The 14190-nt window shown below is 55.0% G+C and overlaps 7 protein-coding genes across 7 annotated transcripts; 4 read left to right on the top strand and 3 right to left on the bottom strand.

Annotated features, from left to right (window-relative positions):
- Positions 1 to 762: 762 nt before the first annotated feature.
- On the top strand, positions 763 to 2738 carry P170DRAFT_354694 (GMC family oxidoreductase; the record flags this gene model as incomplete). Its single annotated transcript, XM_024844047.1, has 4 exons — positions 763 to 1133; positions 1198 to 2074; positions 2127 to 2628; positions 2683 to 2738. The coding sequence occupies 4 exons, from the start codon at positions 763 to 765 to the stop codon at positions 2736 to 2738; spliced, it is 1806 nt and encodes a 601-aa protein (XP_024705174.1).
- P170DRAFT_132919 (uncharacterized protein) lies at positions 2660 to 3852 on the bottom strand. The gene is made up of 2 exons (XM_024842423.1): positions 3554 to 3852; positions 2660 to 3493 (listed from the first exon to the last, which is right to left on the bottom strand). Exon 2 carries the CDS (start codon positions 3458 to 3460, stop codon positions 2915 to 2917), a length of 546 nt encoding a protein of 181 aa, XP_024705173.1. The 5' UTR covers positions 3461 to 3493; positions 3554 to 3852; the 3' UTR covers positions 2660 to 2914.
- Positions 3853 to 4906: 1054 nt separating this feature from the next.
- On the top strand, positions 4907 to 6649 carry P170DRAFT_404497 (putative MFS transporter). Its single transcript, XM_024846533.1, has 3 exons — positions 4907 to 5188; positions 5247 to 5508; positions 5571 to 6649. The coding sequence occupies exons 1-3, from the start codon at positions 4960 to 4962 to the stop codon at positions 6565 to 6567; spliced, it is 1488 nt and encodes a 495-aa protein (XP_024705172.1). The 5' UTR covers positions 4907 to 4959; the 3' UTR covers positions 6568 to 6649.
- A 178-nt stretch (positions 6650 to 6827) lies between these two features.
- Positions 6828 to 8747, bottom strand: P170DRAFT_508183 (AAT family amino acid transporter; the record flags this gene model as incomplete). Its single annotated transcript, XM_024854541.1, has 3 exons — positions 8664 to 8747; positions 6902 to 8594; positions 6828 to 6853 (listed from the first exon to the last, which is right to left on the bottom strand). Exons 2-3 carry the CDS (start codon positions 8532 to 8534, stop codon positions 6828 to 6830), a joined length of 1659 nt encoding a protein of 552 aa, XP_024705171.1. The 5' UTR covers positions 8535 to 8594; positions 8664 to 8747.
- Positions 8748 to 9016: 269 nt separating this feature from the next.
- Positions 9017 to 10576, top strand: P170DRAFT_508182 (PLP-dependent transferase). The gene is made up of 2 exons (XM_024854540.1): positions 9017 to 9152; positions 9212 to 10576. The coding sequence occupies exons 1-2, from the start codon at positions 9059 to 9061 to the stop codon at positions 10453 to 10455; spliced, it is 1338 nt and encodes a 445-aa protein (XP_024705170.1). The 5' UTR covers positions 9017 to 9058; the 3' UTR covers positions 10456 to 10576.
- Positions 10577 to 10711: 135 nt separating this feature from the next.
- On the bottom strand, positions 10712 to 11633 carry P170DRAFT_404486 (SDR family oxidoreductase; the record flags this gene model as incomplete). The annotated part of the gene is made up of 2 exons (XM_024846532.1): positions 10712 to 11094; positions 11147 to 11633. 2 exons carry the CDS (start codon positions 11631 to 11633, stop codon positions 10712 to 10714), a joined length of 870 nt encoding a protein of 289 aa, XP_024705169.1.
- A 632-nt stretch (positions 11634 to 12265) lies between these two features.
- P170DRAFT_454594 (putative iron-regulated transporter) lies at positions 12266 to 14146 on the top strand (the record flags this gene model as incomplete). The annotated part of the gene is made up of 5 exons (XM_024851451.1): positions 12266 to 12590; positions 12648 to 12817; positions 12872 to 12911; positions 12983 to 13662; positions 13718 to 14146. The coding sequence occupies 5 exons, from the start codon at positions 12266 to 12268 to the stop codon at positions 14006 to 14008; spliced, it is 1506 nt and encodes a 501-aa protein (XP_024705168.1). The 3' UTR covers positions 14009 to 14146.
- Positions 14147 to 14190: the final 44 nt, after the last annotated feature.

Raw genomic sequence — 14190 nt, 5'->3', positions numbered from 1 at the left:
CGTTGATTCGACTGCATCAACCTGATGAGCATCGAGGAAGGGCTTCTGTCTTCTCCGTCTCCGTAGCTCTCCGAGAGAATCTCGTCCATTGAGCAAGTCCAATCCGTGCCGGTTCCTGGCAGGTTCCTGGATCGATATTCAGGACCATTTCCCAAAAGAAGGGCCTGTCCGGCCCTAGATCCACCGACCCACCGCCGATGCGCCAAACGTGCCTCGATCCCCAAAAATAACCCAGTGTGATCTATCACCAGCACGAACCAGCGGCGGTCGCAAGCAGTGGCCTGCGCATCGGTCGACGTTTCAGAATGGAACCGACTGAAAATCAAGGCCGCGTGGATTTCCCCTCGAGGCTTTAGGGTTGTGCGGATCTGCCGGTAAACTCCACCCCGACATCCCCTAATATTGGGTCGATCCAATTTTTGGGGTGCGTTCCCTGCTAGCAGCCTAGCACGACCAGGGGGTTCCTGGCATGATTCAGGTCTCTTGCCCCGAGAATGACGATTGTCTACTGCGACCCTCGGCCCCTGCAGGCTTCATTGGCTAATCATCACCGGATCCGTCCCTGCCCGACGTGCCCATTCTGCGTGAAACATGTGCGAGACGAAAAATGCGCTACTCGGGGGCCCTCGTTCGAAGGAATGTACGCGACTCGCAGTATAAGACCTGTCTGCGCCCTCGGCGTCGCGTCCGAGCCCCTTTCACGCCTCCCTTGACAACTTGTCGGCTATCAAATCCCGACACTTCGCTGTGTGGAGACTCGCCATGCTGTGCAAGGCTATCCTTGCTCTCGCTCTCTGTCCTCTGATCGGGGCTCAGGGCCTTTTGGGTAACAATGAGTACGATTACATCGTCGTGGGCGGTGGCACTGGAGGCAATGTGATTGCCACGCGCCTGGCAGAGAAAGACTTCAAGGTCGCGCTGGTCGAAGCTGGAGGACATTACGAGCTGCAGTCTTTCGCCGCCGTTCCGGCTGCCGATGCTCTGCCCGTCGGTTCCAGTCCTCGTGTCAAATCCTCCATCGACTGGGGATTCATCACCGAGCCTTTCCCCGGTGCCAACAACCGCGCCATCCATTTTGCACGAGGTAAAACGCTGGGTGGGTCGTCGGCGTTGAACTTTATGATCTATCAAAGGTGAGTGCTGGCCTCACCATTGGAGTATTTTTGTTCCTGGATCGGCGCTGATGTCGCGTGCAAGACCAACCGTCGACTCGATGCAGCAATGGGCGGACACCGTCGACGATAAGAGCTATACGTTCGATCAGGTGCTGCCCTTTTACAAGCGCAGCACTCACTTCACTCCCCCCAACGCCGATATCCGATTCCCCAATGCGTCGGCCAAATACGCCGAGTCTGCGTTCGAGCAAAAGGCCGGTCCCCTGGAGGTCTCCTATGCCAACTACGCCATGCCCTTCTCGACCTGGATGAAGCTGGGCATGGAGGCGATCGGCATCTCGGAGGCTGAGGACTTCAACTCCGGCTCCCTGATGGGCAATCAGTATTGCTCGTCGACCATCCGTCCGGGCGACCAGACTCGCAGCAGCTCCGAGTCGTCGTTCCTCAAGTCGCCGCCCGGATCCCTGGACATCCACGAAAACACGTTGGCTAAGAAGATCATCTTCAACAAGAACAAGAAGGCAACGGGCGTGCAGATCAAGGGTCCCCTCGGAGGAGTCTCTACCCTCAAGGCCAGCAAGGAAGTCATCGTCTCTGCCGGCGCATTCCAGTCCCCCCAGTTGCTCATGGTGTCTGGAGTCGGCCCTGCAGACACGCTCAAGGAGCATGACATCGAGGTCATTTCCAACCTTCCTGGTGTTGGTCAGAACATGTGGGATCATCCTTTCTTTGGTCCCAGCTATCGCGTCAATGTCACCACGTTCACCAAGATTGCGCGCAACCTACTCTACCTGCTCGGCCAATTCCTGAACAGCGTTGTCGCCAAGAAGGGTCCTCTAACCAACCCCATCGCCGATTTCCTCGCCTGGGAGAAGATCCCTGCCAAGTTGCGCGAGTCGTTCTCGGCTCAGGTGCAGAAGACTCTGCAGCAGTTCCCCAAGGACTGGCCCGAAGCTGAGGTCGGTTATCTGACCCTTACCCTCGCGTAGTGCATACTGACAGTCATCACAGTATATTTCTGGAGCCGGTTACATTGGAAACTTCTCCGACCTCCTCACGACTCAGCCCCAGGACGGCTTCCAGTATGCCTCGATGCTGGGTGTCCTCGTTGCTCCGACTTCTCGCGGCAACGTCACCCTGAAATCTGCCGACACTTCGGACCTCCCCCTGATCAACCCCAACTGGCTGGCCACGGAGTCGGACCAGCAGCTCGCCATCGCCATGTTCAAGCGCATGCGAGAGGCGTTCCACAGCAAGGCCATGGCTCCCGTCGTTATTGGCGAGGAGTACTATCCCGGTAACAAAGTTAGCTCGGACGAGCAGATCCTTGACTTCATCCGCAACCACGTCATGACGCTGTGGCACCCGGCCTGCACCTGTAAGATGGGCACTAAGGACGACGAGATGGCCGTTCTCGATAGCCAGGCTCGCGTGTATGGCGTCAGCGGACTCAGAGTGGTTGACGCCAGCTCCTTCCCCATACTGCCCCCAGGTCATCCTCAATCCACCGTTTGTAAGTTCATTCGCTATCAGATGATAAACCGATCGGTGCTAACATTTGTGACAGACATGCTGGCTGAGAAGATTGCCGACCTCATGACTAGCACTAACAAGTCTTCGTAATCGACACCTCCAAAGGAGGACTAATCAGGCCCCTGCTTATTTTCTTCTCGCCGGGCGAAATTGTATTTCTATTCAACCTGTCATATATCCCTTCTTAGTATATAAGTATATTCAGAATTTCCCCTTCTAACAGTGATCGTCACATTTGACATTTCGATCCTAACTTCATTCAATTCCTAATCGTCACCCTCCACGTTGAATGCCTTGCCGCAAGCCCACAGCTCATGGTCCGAATCCACGATCGAATTGCAGTAGTCCGAGTTACTCGCCTTGTACTGGCTGCCCATGTACCCGAACTGAACGTGCGGGTCGCTATCATCCGCCAGCTCGCAGAACTGGCCGACGTCGATCACGATCGCGCCCTGCAGGAAATCCTCGAAGATGGTGTAAGGGTAGTCCTGCGGCACCAGCTGCGAGTTGGTCACTTCGTCGGGGTATTTCAGGATATCCTGGATCACGCAGTCGTTGTCCATGATCGCCACGGTGCTGTTGGCGCACATGTCCCGATCGTCGTCCAGTTGCTGTTCCAGCAGCAACGAAAACGTGTATTCGCCGTCGCCCATCGTCTGGCAGATGGCGTTGTTGTCGACCTTGTCGCCGCGGGCGTACTGCACGGTGCTGTCGGAGGACATGAAGATGTCGAAGGGCTCCATCATGGTTTCGGCGTGGGCGACGGCCCAGAGGCTCAGGGGGAGGGCAGCGAGGAGGGATTTGGTGAGCATGTTGTTGGGGCTCGTTGTTTTATCTTGAGGATGCTGTAGGGGAGATCTACGGTTAGCATTTCTTTCTCTAGAGGGAGATCTTGCGAACTATACCTACTGATAGAAGGCAAAGGGGGTCTGTCGAGCGGTGTTCAACAAGTCCTCCTGGTGAGGTTTATATTACCGTCCAGACTCGCCACAACATCGATTCTCGGCCCCTGCAGCCCCCAACTGCAAGAATCAATCTGAAGCAATGTTGGTGTTTCTCTGCCCCGATCGTGACGATCGCATCCTCCGGACAAGAACAAGCAGTGTATCATCTTTTGGGGGCGGCAGCTAGGCGTATTATAAGCTTTGATCGCGATGGTGGCGTCCAATGGATTTGATGCTTATTCTAGAATGCCGTTGGTTCCATCAAGTTTAATTATCATCGTCACAGTTCTGGGATTGGCGGCAGTGCCGTTGACGACAGCCAACACGTCAGATGTTGATGATGGAGCAGGAGTGGGCTCAGTTGATTCCTTCAGGAGAATCCTCCTGCATCATCTAACGTCGAGATGTGAAGGACTGTGGCTCCATGCGTTCCATCTGGGCTGATGGAACAAGAATGGAAGATGAGAGTGTCGGGTCTAGAATCGTGATGCTCCACATCTTCATCCATAAGTGGCCAGGCAATCAGGTTGGTAGAGAGTGTGTGAATGGGAGGAATCAGTCGAGATCAGACGATGAAATTGACAAGGCACGGACTGTCTTACTTTTTACTCTCGTTTTTCTTTCATTTTCTATAGTTATCTATTCATTATCTATTTTACTCGATATTTTTAATCTATTTTTTCTCCAAGAACCCTGGCACGATCTCCAGCGTCTAGCGCGATAGCAGAATTAGCCACCAGAATTAGACAATTCAATGACTTCCCCAAGCAGATAAACTGACGTATTTTGCGGGGACCCCAAGCAAAGACAGTCGACATCAAGTCACCCCGTATCAGACCACTTGATAAGCGCGGAGATTGTCGTCTCGAAGACTCGTTGGCATTTGTCAAACGTGTTTCCATTAATCACTGACCGGCGGGTGCTGCCAAGGCCGATGATCGGGAGGGAGTTGTGCATGTCATGATGGTGCAAGTAGAGGTAGACCAGGATAGTAAGATTTCGGGGCGAGACTAAATTCAATAGATTCAATGGCTCCATCTGATTATTCTCATGGAATTCCACTTCTAAGGGATTCTTCTTGGGGTAAATCCTGGGGTAGACTCGGTCAGACGCGTGCATAGTAATGCGCATAACCCGATGACATCAGCATCGGCACGAGATCGGAGCCTGGCTTATCAGGCTTATCTTTGGGCCTGATAACGGCCTGAGGTTTCCTCCGACTTGTCACGATGTCGACGAAAGCCCTAAACTTCCGGTCTTCTGGGCTTATCGCTTGCCACTTTCAAGATGCCCTGGAAAGATTCATATAAAGGTCGACGACCCGCCATGGACATTATGGACCTTAATCAACTATCCCCCCGCGCAGAATGGCGACAACTACCCCAGATCCCACGAAACCCGTCCCCGTCGAGTCGTCGGAAGAGGTTTCCAAGATTCAGGATGTCTCCGATCTGGGCGCCGTCATCGACTCGCGGGCCGAGCGATCTCTGGTGTGGAAGTTCGATCTGCGCATCCTGCCGGTGCTGGCTATCATGTACCTGTTCAACAGTCTCGACAAATCCAACCTGGGCAATGCCAAAACGGCCGGTCTAGAAGGTAGCTTTATCCATCCTTCATGGGTCACGTTATCATTGATACTAACAGGCCTCCACAGAAACCCTCAACCTCAAAGGTGGACAGTACAACATGATTCTCAGCATCTTCTTCATTCCCTACGTCTTGACGGCCCCCTTCCTCGGAATCCTCGGCAAGAAATACGGCCCCAACGTGGTGCTGCCCTGCATGATGTTCAGCTTCGGCTTGTGTACAATTCTGGTGGTGGCCGTCTTCAACTTCGGCGGGCTGTTGGCCATCCGATGGTTCCTGGGCATGGCTGAGAGTGCTTTCTTCCCTCTTGTCATCTACTATCTCACCACGTATGTCTCAGTTCCCCGTCCCCGTCCTTACCTGATGGACTACCGCTAACCCACCGGTATAGATTCTACCGTCGTGGAGAACTCGCCCGGCGCCTGGCTATCTTCTACGCTGCACAGAGCATCGCATCCGCCTTCTCCGGGCTGCTGGCTTTCGGTGTCTTCCAGATCAAGTCCGGTCCCCTGGCCGAATGGCGCTATCTCTTCCTCATCGAGGGCGGTGGCACCGTGCTTTTCGCCGCCTTTGCCTTCTGGTATCTGCCTCTCTCCGCATCAGAAGCATCCTTCCTTTCCTTCGAAGAGCGAGAACTCGCATACCTCCGACTACAGATCGACAGTTCCGCCGTGGTGAACGAGAAACTAAACATTCGCGACGCTCTGCGAGTGTTCAAGCAGCCCACTAGCTGGGCCATCATCGCCATCCAGATCTGCCTCGGCGTGCCTCTGCAGTCCGTGCAGCTCTTCCTGCCGCAGATCATCCAACGCCTCGGCTACGGCACCGTCAAAACAAACCTCTACACCGTGGCGCCCAACGTCTCCGGCGCCGTGGTCCTGCTTATCCTCGCCTTCTGCAGTGACTGGACCCGGTGGCGCTTCCCGTTCGTGGCCCTGGGGTTCCTGTTCACGTTCATCGGCTTCGTCATCTACTCCTCCATCGATGTCGAGGCCTCGCTTGGTGTCGCGTACTTTGCCTCGTTCATGATGACGTGGGGAACCTCGGCGCCGTCGGTCCTTCTGGACGTGTGGTATAACAATAACATTGCCAATGAAGGACGACGCATGCTGCTAACGAGTATTGCCGTCCCCATGGCCAACCTGATGGGCGTTGTCAGCTCGAATATCTTCCGCAACCAGGATGCGCCCAAGTACTTCCCCGCGCTGATCACGACGGCGGCGTTCGGCGGGACAGGCATCCTGTTGACGCTGTTGTTGGGGCTGTGGATGATGATGGATAACAAGCGCCGGAATTCTCGACAGGGCTTGAATCTGCGGGCGCAGGACGTCCCGACGGAAAGACTGCGAGATGGTCCGGACAGTCCGGATTTCCGGTGGTGTTATTAGATGGGGTTGGACTGGATATAATTAATGAGCTAGATTTTAATGAGTATGAACAATAGAATTTTGGATTTATTTTATATTTAAGTCAAGTATTATTTATGAAGGAAGCCTAAAGCTAGTACCCTTATAATAAGCCATCCTGCTAGTTGCTACTTAAAGCACTATGCCCCATCGCGGTCTCATATCACATTAGTCTTGGTTTAATAAGTCCAAGCTTACTTCGAACTCGACTTATCTCCTTTTAGTCTTATCCGGATGTGGTATTAGGCAATCCAGAACCAAATTCGTTCTGTGAACATCAGTAATTGAAGCTGGACAGCTGGAAAACACAACCTACCGAGGAAATTGCGTGGCCGAGGCTCCTCCCATAGTGCCTCCAACTGATCAGCCTCTGCCTTGCCCGACCACAGATCCATATCCTGGACCTTGACGAACTTGGTACGCTTAACGATCTTATATCCGAGGAACAAGCTGGCGAAGATCGGAATGTCGATGTACGGCGGCACGAACGTCTTAGCGCTAAACTTGCCCGGAAAGAAGGCGTCGAAGCCATTGAAGAAAGCGACGATTGTAGAGAACGCGATGGCGAAGTAGGCAAGGAAGGGCTGAAAGGGCGTTTTGAAGGGTAAACCTGTCCGCGCGATGCCGTGGTGCTTGAGCCCCGCGTAGAATCGCGTGTAGGTGATGGCCACGGAAGCCCAGACGATCAGCGTGCTGACGGAACTGAGGTTGCTGATCCAGAAGAAGACTTCGGCGGCGCTGGCCGAGACGTTGAGATAGACGAGAAGGCTGAGAGCGGCGGTGACGCCCACGCAGGCATACGGCACGCCGAATTTCTCGTAGCGCAGGATGCGCGGCGCCTTGCCGTCCAGTGCGGTGGAGTAGAGGATCCGCGTGGAGGCGTAGAAGAATGAATTACCGGCGGACAAAGCAGACGAGAGGATGACGGCGTTGATGATAGACGGCAACACTTTGATGCCGCTGTTAGCGATGGCGATGACGAACGGACTGGCGCCAGCGCCCTCTGCTCCATGGCTGATAGCATTCAGCAGACGCTCGTCGCGCGATGAGACGCACATCCCAACCAGGAAGACGCTGCCGACGTAGAAGATGGCAATCCGCCAGAAGATTCGTCGCACGGCCTTGGGGATGTTGCGCCGGGGATTCTCCGTTTCTCCTGCCGCCACGACGACCATCTCGCTGCCGCCGTAACTGAAGGTGGCCTGGATGAAGACCTTCCAGAATGCCAGAAACCGCCCGAGGTCGCCGGTCTTCAGATATTCCTGCATTGGCCCAGGGTTCTTCCAGTATCGAAATCCGATTCGATCGTGGTTGGGACCGCCACCCAGCATAATGATGAACATGAGAATCATCAAGCCCACAATAGTGAGTATCTTAATGGACCCCAGGATGAATTCCAGCTCGCCATAAACGCGCACGGGGAGACAGTTCAGCAGGAATATCACCAAATACAAGATGGTGATCCAGACGGCGGGCGAGACGCCGTTGGGCCAGTACTCGATGATCAGCGCCGCCGCACTAATCTCGATGGGCACCCCGATGGCGAACTGATACCAGTAGTTCCAGCCCAGCGTGAATCCCAGCGCCTCGTCCACGAAGCGCGCGGCGTAGACGGGCACGGCACCGGGCAGCGGCAGCCAAGTGGCCATCTCGCCCATGCTGTTGATCACGGCGTACAGATTGAAGCCGGTGATCGCGTAGGCCAGCACGGCGGACAGAGGGCCGGCCAGCGACAGCACCTGGCCCATGCCGACGAAGAGCCCCGTGCCGATGGCCCCAGACAGCGCCAGGAACTGGACGTGTCGCGCCTTCAGGCGGCGCTGCAAGGTGCCCACGTTCTTTTGCTCCTGCGCGTATTTCTCCCGCTGCGCCACGTCGCTCTCCTCCAGACGATCAAGTTGGATCTTATCGGGGTTGGGGGGTTTCGAGTCATTGTCAAGTGTCGACATGTTGTCTCTTTCTTCTGTTTGGTTTCTGGTTGTTGAAGTTGTTGTAGTTGTTGAATTGATCTACTCAGAATCGGTGAAATAAGCCAGAATACCTGAGTACACTCAGTAATAGTACGGGGAAAGAAATACCGCTCGATGAACAAGGAGTTAGACTGCCAGACAGCCAGCTAACATGATCCATACACATTGACAGGGAGATATTCACGGGCGATGTACTCCGTGCAAGTTGACCCACGGCTATCAAGGGTGCATTGGGGTGGGGAACAACAGACCAGCACGAAGCAATGCAACCCTCGAGCAACCCTAAACGCCTGTTAAGTTTTACCCCGGACAGCCAAGCCGTGCGCGGGCAGAGCCTTCATTGGTTTGCATGTCAGATAAGCGGAGGCATCGCGTGTCATTGGCCGGAGTGCTGTTGGTGGCTGGTTATCGTGAGTTCTTCGCTGTCGCCTCTCTGCCCCTCCATTCCATTCCTTCCCTCTCCCCAGCCGACTACTCTGTCGTTATCTACTTGTTTTATCAAGATGACGCGCAGTCAGGAAACCGCGCCTACCTCGTTCGGCCATGAAATGAGAAAGCATTTCTCATTTGCTCCCGGTTATCGCAATCTGAACCACGGTAGGTGCATCCGTTCTTCCCCGCCTCCTGGGATGATCTAGGGCTGACTGTCACTTCAGGGTCCTACGGCACCTCTCCGTCGGCCGTTCGCAAAAAGGCAGAGAATCTCCGAGAGGAATGGGAGACCCGACCCTGCCCTTTTATTAAATATGACTTCCCGCCGCTGTTGGACGAATCGCGCGCCGCCATCGCCGACTTCCTGCAGGTCCCCGTGTCTACTGTCGTCTTCGTGGCCAACGCGACGACGGGCGTGAATACGGTGCTGCGCAATCTGACGTGGAATCCGGATGGAAACGACGAGATTATTCAACTAGACGTCATCTATAGCGCCTGCGGCAGTACGACTAAATACCTTTGCGAAGCCTCCGAGTGCCGAGTCCGGACGAGGGAGGTTCGCGTCGATTACCCCATCGAAGACGATGAGTTTGTCGCAGCCTTCCGAAATACGATTCGGGCGTCGCGTCGCGAGGGTCGCAATCCTCGTATCGCCATCTTCGATACCGTCTGCTCGAACCCGGGGCTGCGGCTGCCTTTCGAGGCGCTGACGGCGGTCTGTCGTGAGGAGGGCGTGCTGAGTTTGATCGACGGAGCTCATGGCATTGGACATATCGAGCTGAACCTGGCCCAGCTGGATCCCGACTTCTTCGTCAGTAATTGTCACAAGTGGTTGTTCACGCCGCGCTCCTGCGCCGTCTTCTACGTGCCTCAGCGCAACCAGGCGATGATGCGCTCCACGCTGCCCACCAGCATCGGGTTCGTGCCGCAGTCGGAATCGACCAGCAATGCGCCGGCAGTGAACACGGATAAGAGCGAATTTGTGCGGAATTTCGAATTCGTCGGGACCCTCGACACTATCCCGTTCATCACGGTGCCGGCAGCCATCGAGTGGCGCCGCACAGTCGCAGGGGGCGAGAAGAAAATCATAGAGTATTGCACCCGGCTGGCGCAGGAGGGAGGCAGGCTGGTGGCCGATATACTTGGGACACAGGTGCTGGATAACAAGACGAGAACGTACACGGACTGCTGCATGTCCACCGTGTTGTTGCCCATCGAGCTGTCCACCTCTGCGCCGGTCACTCTTCCCTGGAAGGGGCGTCGCGTGTCGGTGTCGGACTGGGCGCAGCAGACGCTGATTGAAGAATATCAGACCTACCTGCCCATCTTCCCCTTCAAGGGACGCTGGTGGACTCGGCTGAGTGGGCAGATCTATCTGGAGATGGACGACTTCGAATGGGCCGGTCATACATTGGTGGAATTGTGTGAGAGACTGAAACTAGCTTTGTCTGAGCAGAGGACGGAATAGATTTTTTAAGATGTTTACTCGTGTGGCAGACTCAATCGTTTCCTTGCTGGAAAATCTCTCAGTCAATCTTCCAGATTAGATCTACCGACAGCATTTATAAAGGCGAAACATAGAAAGATCGTGTGAATGTTGCCCTCTGTCTCTCTCTTGTACCATGATCAGAAGTATTCCGTTGGCATAAGACAGAAATTGCTGACTACATAGACACCGCAAATTATCGTCTCCATGATCTGTTAACAAGACCTTGACAGCGCATCTACTCGAGATCTACGCCGTTGGTGACCGGACCAAATACCTCCAAGGCTTGTCCCAAGTATTCCTGGACGCCTTTAGCTCGTGGAGTCATATCGCTGCCTAACAGCAACAACTGCTCGCCCTGGTGTCCTTCTCCCACGCCCTCGCCCACCACCACTTCGTACAGAGCCTTCATGGCCTTATCCTTGTCGCCATTGGGTTTGAAATTCCCGCTCGTTAAAAACCGCATCATCTGGTCCGAGACAGTTCCGTGGTAATCTTCGTGCATAGGTATCTCCCCAACCAAGCACACATTAGGCATGTTCGTGTTAAATGTCCCCAGCACCACCGTTAGGGTCCGGATGTTAAAAGGCGACACCTCCTTTGCGAGGACTCTCGTGAGACCTGTGAATCAATGAGCTCCGACGCCTCTACTTGTCATTAGAGGCCAGCTTACCGTCCAAGCCTGCCTTGGCCCCGGCATACGGTCCCATGGTAGCCCGTCCATCCAGCGAGGCACCACTGCTCATATTGACGATGGTGCCGGACCGGCGCCGACGCATATGCGGCAGCACCGCGCGGATCAGTCGCAGAGGACCGAAGTACATGGTTTCCATCTGCGCGCGCATTTCTGCCTCGGTGGCCGTCTCGACGGGGGAAAAGATTGAAAATCCTGCGTTGTTGACGAGGACATCAATTTCTTCGCCGGCAGCCTCTAGTTGTGTGATTACGTCCCCGCTGGCAGGGCTGTCGACGTCCAGGACAATCCATTTGCCGCCCTTGCTTTCGACCTCGGTCACCAGCTCGGGGGTCCGCGAGGGATTACGCGACGTGGCGATGACTCGGTGGCCGCCGGCTTGAGCAAAGCGTACGAGGGACAGGCCGAAGCCGGAGGAGCAGCCGGTGATGAGCCAGGTGAGCTGTTTCTTGGGTGTAGATGACATAGTGACGGGCTAGTTCTCCGTGGATGGATGAAAAGAGAGTCCTCAGGAGGCCGTATTCAATTGCTGAATGGTTATCAGTCTCTAGGAGAGCAATCTCAGTCGGTACTTATAGCGGCCTCCAGCGTCTGACATCGGATATTGCAGTGTCCACGGAGATAGCGGAGCTTACTCGCCATAGGGTCTAAGTCCGTCTTTTTCCAGATAATAAGCAAGGCTTGATTGCTTTAGTTGTCTTCTTTCGCAGTGATTTCTCTCAAAACTAAGGGTGCGTTGAACTTAGTACTGTATGCCCCGAGCCTTGGTCGTCTTATGACCAGTGATGACTCCTTTGGTTTAACTATCCAAAGAATTTTTTATTCCAGAGCCCACCAAGATTGTCCCAACACATTCCGAGGACATAGATAACACCGACTCTATCCTAGCTATATAACCTCAGGTACCTTGTATAGTAGTTCGTGGAGATGCAAAGCGACTCCACAGTGAGGTCAGATCCGACCAACCAGCCGGCCTCGGGACGGGACAGTCCACGATCGCCTCGTATGACCGCTTCTATCCCTTCCATCGACTGTGTTCTTCTTCAATGCCTGTGATGACCTTGCGTCCAATGGACTTTCTGGCTTCAAGGCAACAAAATGTCCTTACCGTCGAGAGATTCAGGCTCCGATGCGCCAGCCCGTCCGCTCCTACAGCATGATCCCGACCGGGAAACCAGCGGGGTGGCCGGCCCTCAACCCGCCATAACACGGCGCATTTACATCTCCCACTTTCTCTCCACATGGAACTCCCGCGTGTTTGAGTTCGGGGCCATCCTGTACCTGGCCTATATCTTCCCCGATACCCTACTGCCCATGTCAATCTATGCCCTCGCGCGTGGGGTCGCCGCTATTCTGTTTGCGCCGGCGGTCGGTCATTACATTGACACCGGAAACCGTCTGGCCGTCGTGCGGTTTTCCATCGGTAAATTAACTCACGTGGCCTTTTTGTTGTCGATGTACTGACTTCATGGTCCCATAGTTGTTCAGCGTGTGGTGGTGGCCGCGTCCTGCGCAGTGTTCTGGGTCCTGGCACGGGGTGACCTGGATCTCCGGGCATTTACGCCATGGCTGTTGGTCCTCCTTGCCCTGTTGGCTTGCGTCGAAAAGCTTTGCTCGGTCATGAACATGATCGCGGTGGAAAAGGATTGGGTATGGCACTGTCGCGTGGGACGAAGTCCAGGCTGTATTAACAAGCACTTCTAGGTCGTGGTCGTTGCCCAGGGCGATGATTTGGCGCTTCGAGGTTCGTTCTACTTCTATCGCCGTCTCGGTGGCTAGGTCCAACGGGCTTTTGTGTTCTAATTCATTCGATAGCCCTCAATGCGCAGATGCGTCGAATCGATCTCACCTGCAAGTTGGTCGGGCCGTTGATCATCGGCCTGGTTGACGGCCTCTCCACCGAGATCGCAATCCTCGCCAACTTTGGCATGAACATGGCCTCCGTTCTAATCGAATATTACGCCATCGCCAGGGTTTACCAAGCAGTGCCTGATCTCCAGCAGCCGAAACAGTCCTCTGGGGAAACCGACCCCAACGCCGAGCCATCCCCACGAGCGTCGCCGCTCCGTCGCGTGGCGGGTGGCATGCGTTCATTTCTCCATCAACTGCGCTTTTACTTCTGCCATCGAGCGTTGCTTCCGTCGTTTGCCGGAGCGCTTCTGTACTTCACGGTCCTGGCGTTCGGGGGTCAGATGGTCACGTACTTGCTGTCCGCGGGCTACAACTCCATGTTGATCAGCATCGCGCGGACGGTGTCCGTGGCGTTTGAAATCTCGGCGACGTGGATTGCGCCGACCGTGATGAGGCGAATCGGCCCCATCCGCAGTGGCATCTGGTTTGTCAGTTGGCAGATGTGCTGTCTGGCGGCGGCCATGTCAGCCTTTTGGACCCTCGACTCGCGCATCTGGGCTGCTTCCAGTCTCGTGGCGGGGACGATGCTGAGCCGCGTGGGGCTATGGGGGTTCGATCTCTCGGTGCAGGTTATTGTGCAAGAGGTGAGCATGAAGTTGGTCTGGAAACCGCCAACATCCTGACTGACGATCTATGTAGGAAGTGGAAGCCGCTTATCGGGGCAGCTTTTCATCGGTGGAGGCGGCCTGGCAGAATGTGTTCGAGCTGTGCTCGTACGCCACCACCATCATCTTTTCCCGACCGGATCAGTTCCATTGGCCTGTCAGCATCAGTTGCATCGCCGTGATGGTGGCGGGCGGCATGTACGCGGGATTCGTCCGGATGCGACGCGGGCATCTGTTCCACCCGCCACATTGCATTGCGATGCTGGACAAGCGGGCGCAGGAGTATGAGCGGGTGCCGAGTTCTCGGACGGCTGCGTCTGCGTAGGGGCTGAGGAGGAGGAGAGTGCTTGGCATGGAAGAGTGGTGGACTAGCGTTTCCCATACTTACTCTGTAGTCTATAGCACTCATTAGGATGATAAATAAAGCCAGCTCTAGAAGGCAGAGTGGCAGGCTTCCTTGCACAATCTTGCCTTATAGGTTCAAGACTGGCCGGAGATCATATCAAT

This window comes from Aspergillus steynii (assembly GCF_002849105.1).
Source record: "Aspergillus steynii IBT 23096 chromosome Unknown P170scaffold_3, whole genome shotgun sequence".
Classification (NCBI taxonomy): Eukaryota; Fungi; Ascomycota; class Eurotiomycetes; order Eurotiales; family Aspergillaceae; genus Aspergillus; species Aspergillus steynii.
Note: the sequence above shows the minus strand (reverse complement) of the source record. Positions and strands in the feature narration are given on the sequence as shown.

Bases quoted from the DNA above. Each gene is read 5' to 3' on its own strand.
- P170DRAFT_132919 (XM_024842423.1), bottom strand. From the start codon at position 3,460: ATGCTCACCAAATCCCTCCTCGCTGCCCTCCCCCTGAGCCTCTGGGCC.
- P170DRAFT_404497 (XM_024846533.1), top strand. From the start codon at position 4,960: ATGGCGACAACTACCCCAGATCCCACGAAACCCGTCCCCGTCGAGTCG. The intron at 5,189-5,246 runs GTAGCTTTATCC...AGGCCTCCACAG, and splicing joins CAAAACGGCCGGTCTAGAAG to AAACCCTCAACCTCAAAGGT. The intron at 5,509-5,570 runs GTATGTCTCAGT...CCACCGGTATAG, and splicing joins GTCATCTACTATCTCACCAC to ATTCTACCGTCGTGGAGAAC.
- P170DRAFT_508182 (XM_024854540.1), top strand. From the start codon at position 9,059: ATGACGCGCAGTCAGGAAACCGCGCCTACCTCGTTCGGCCATGAAATG. The intron at 9,153-9,211 runs GTAGGTGCATCC...CTGTCACTTCAG, and splicing joins TTATCGCAATCTGAACCACG to GGTCCTACGGCACCTCTCCG.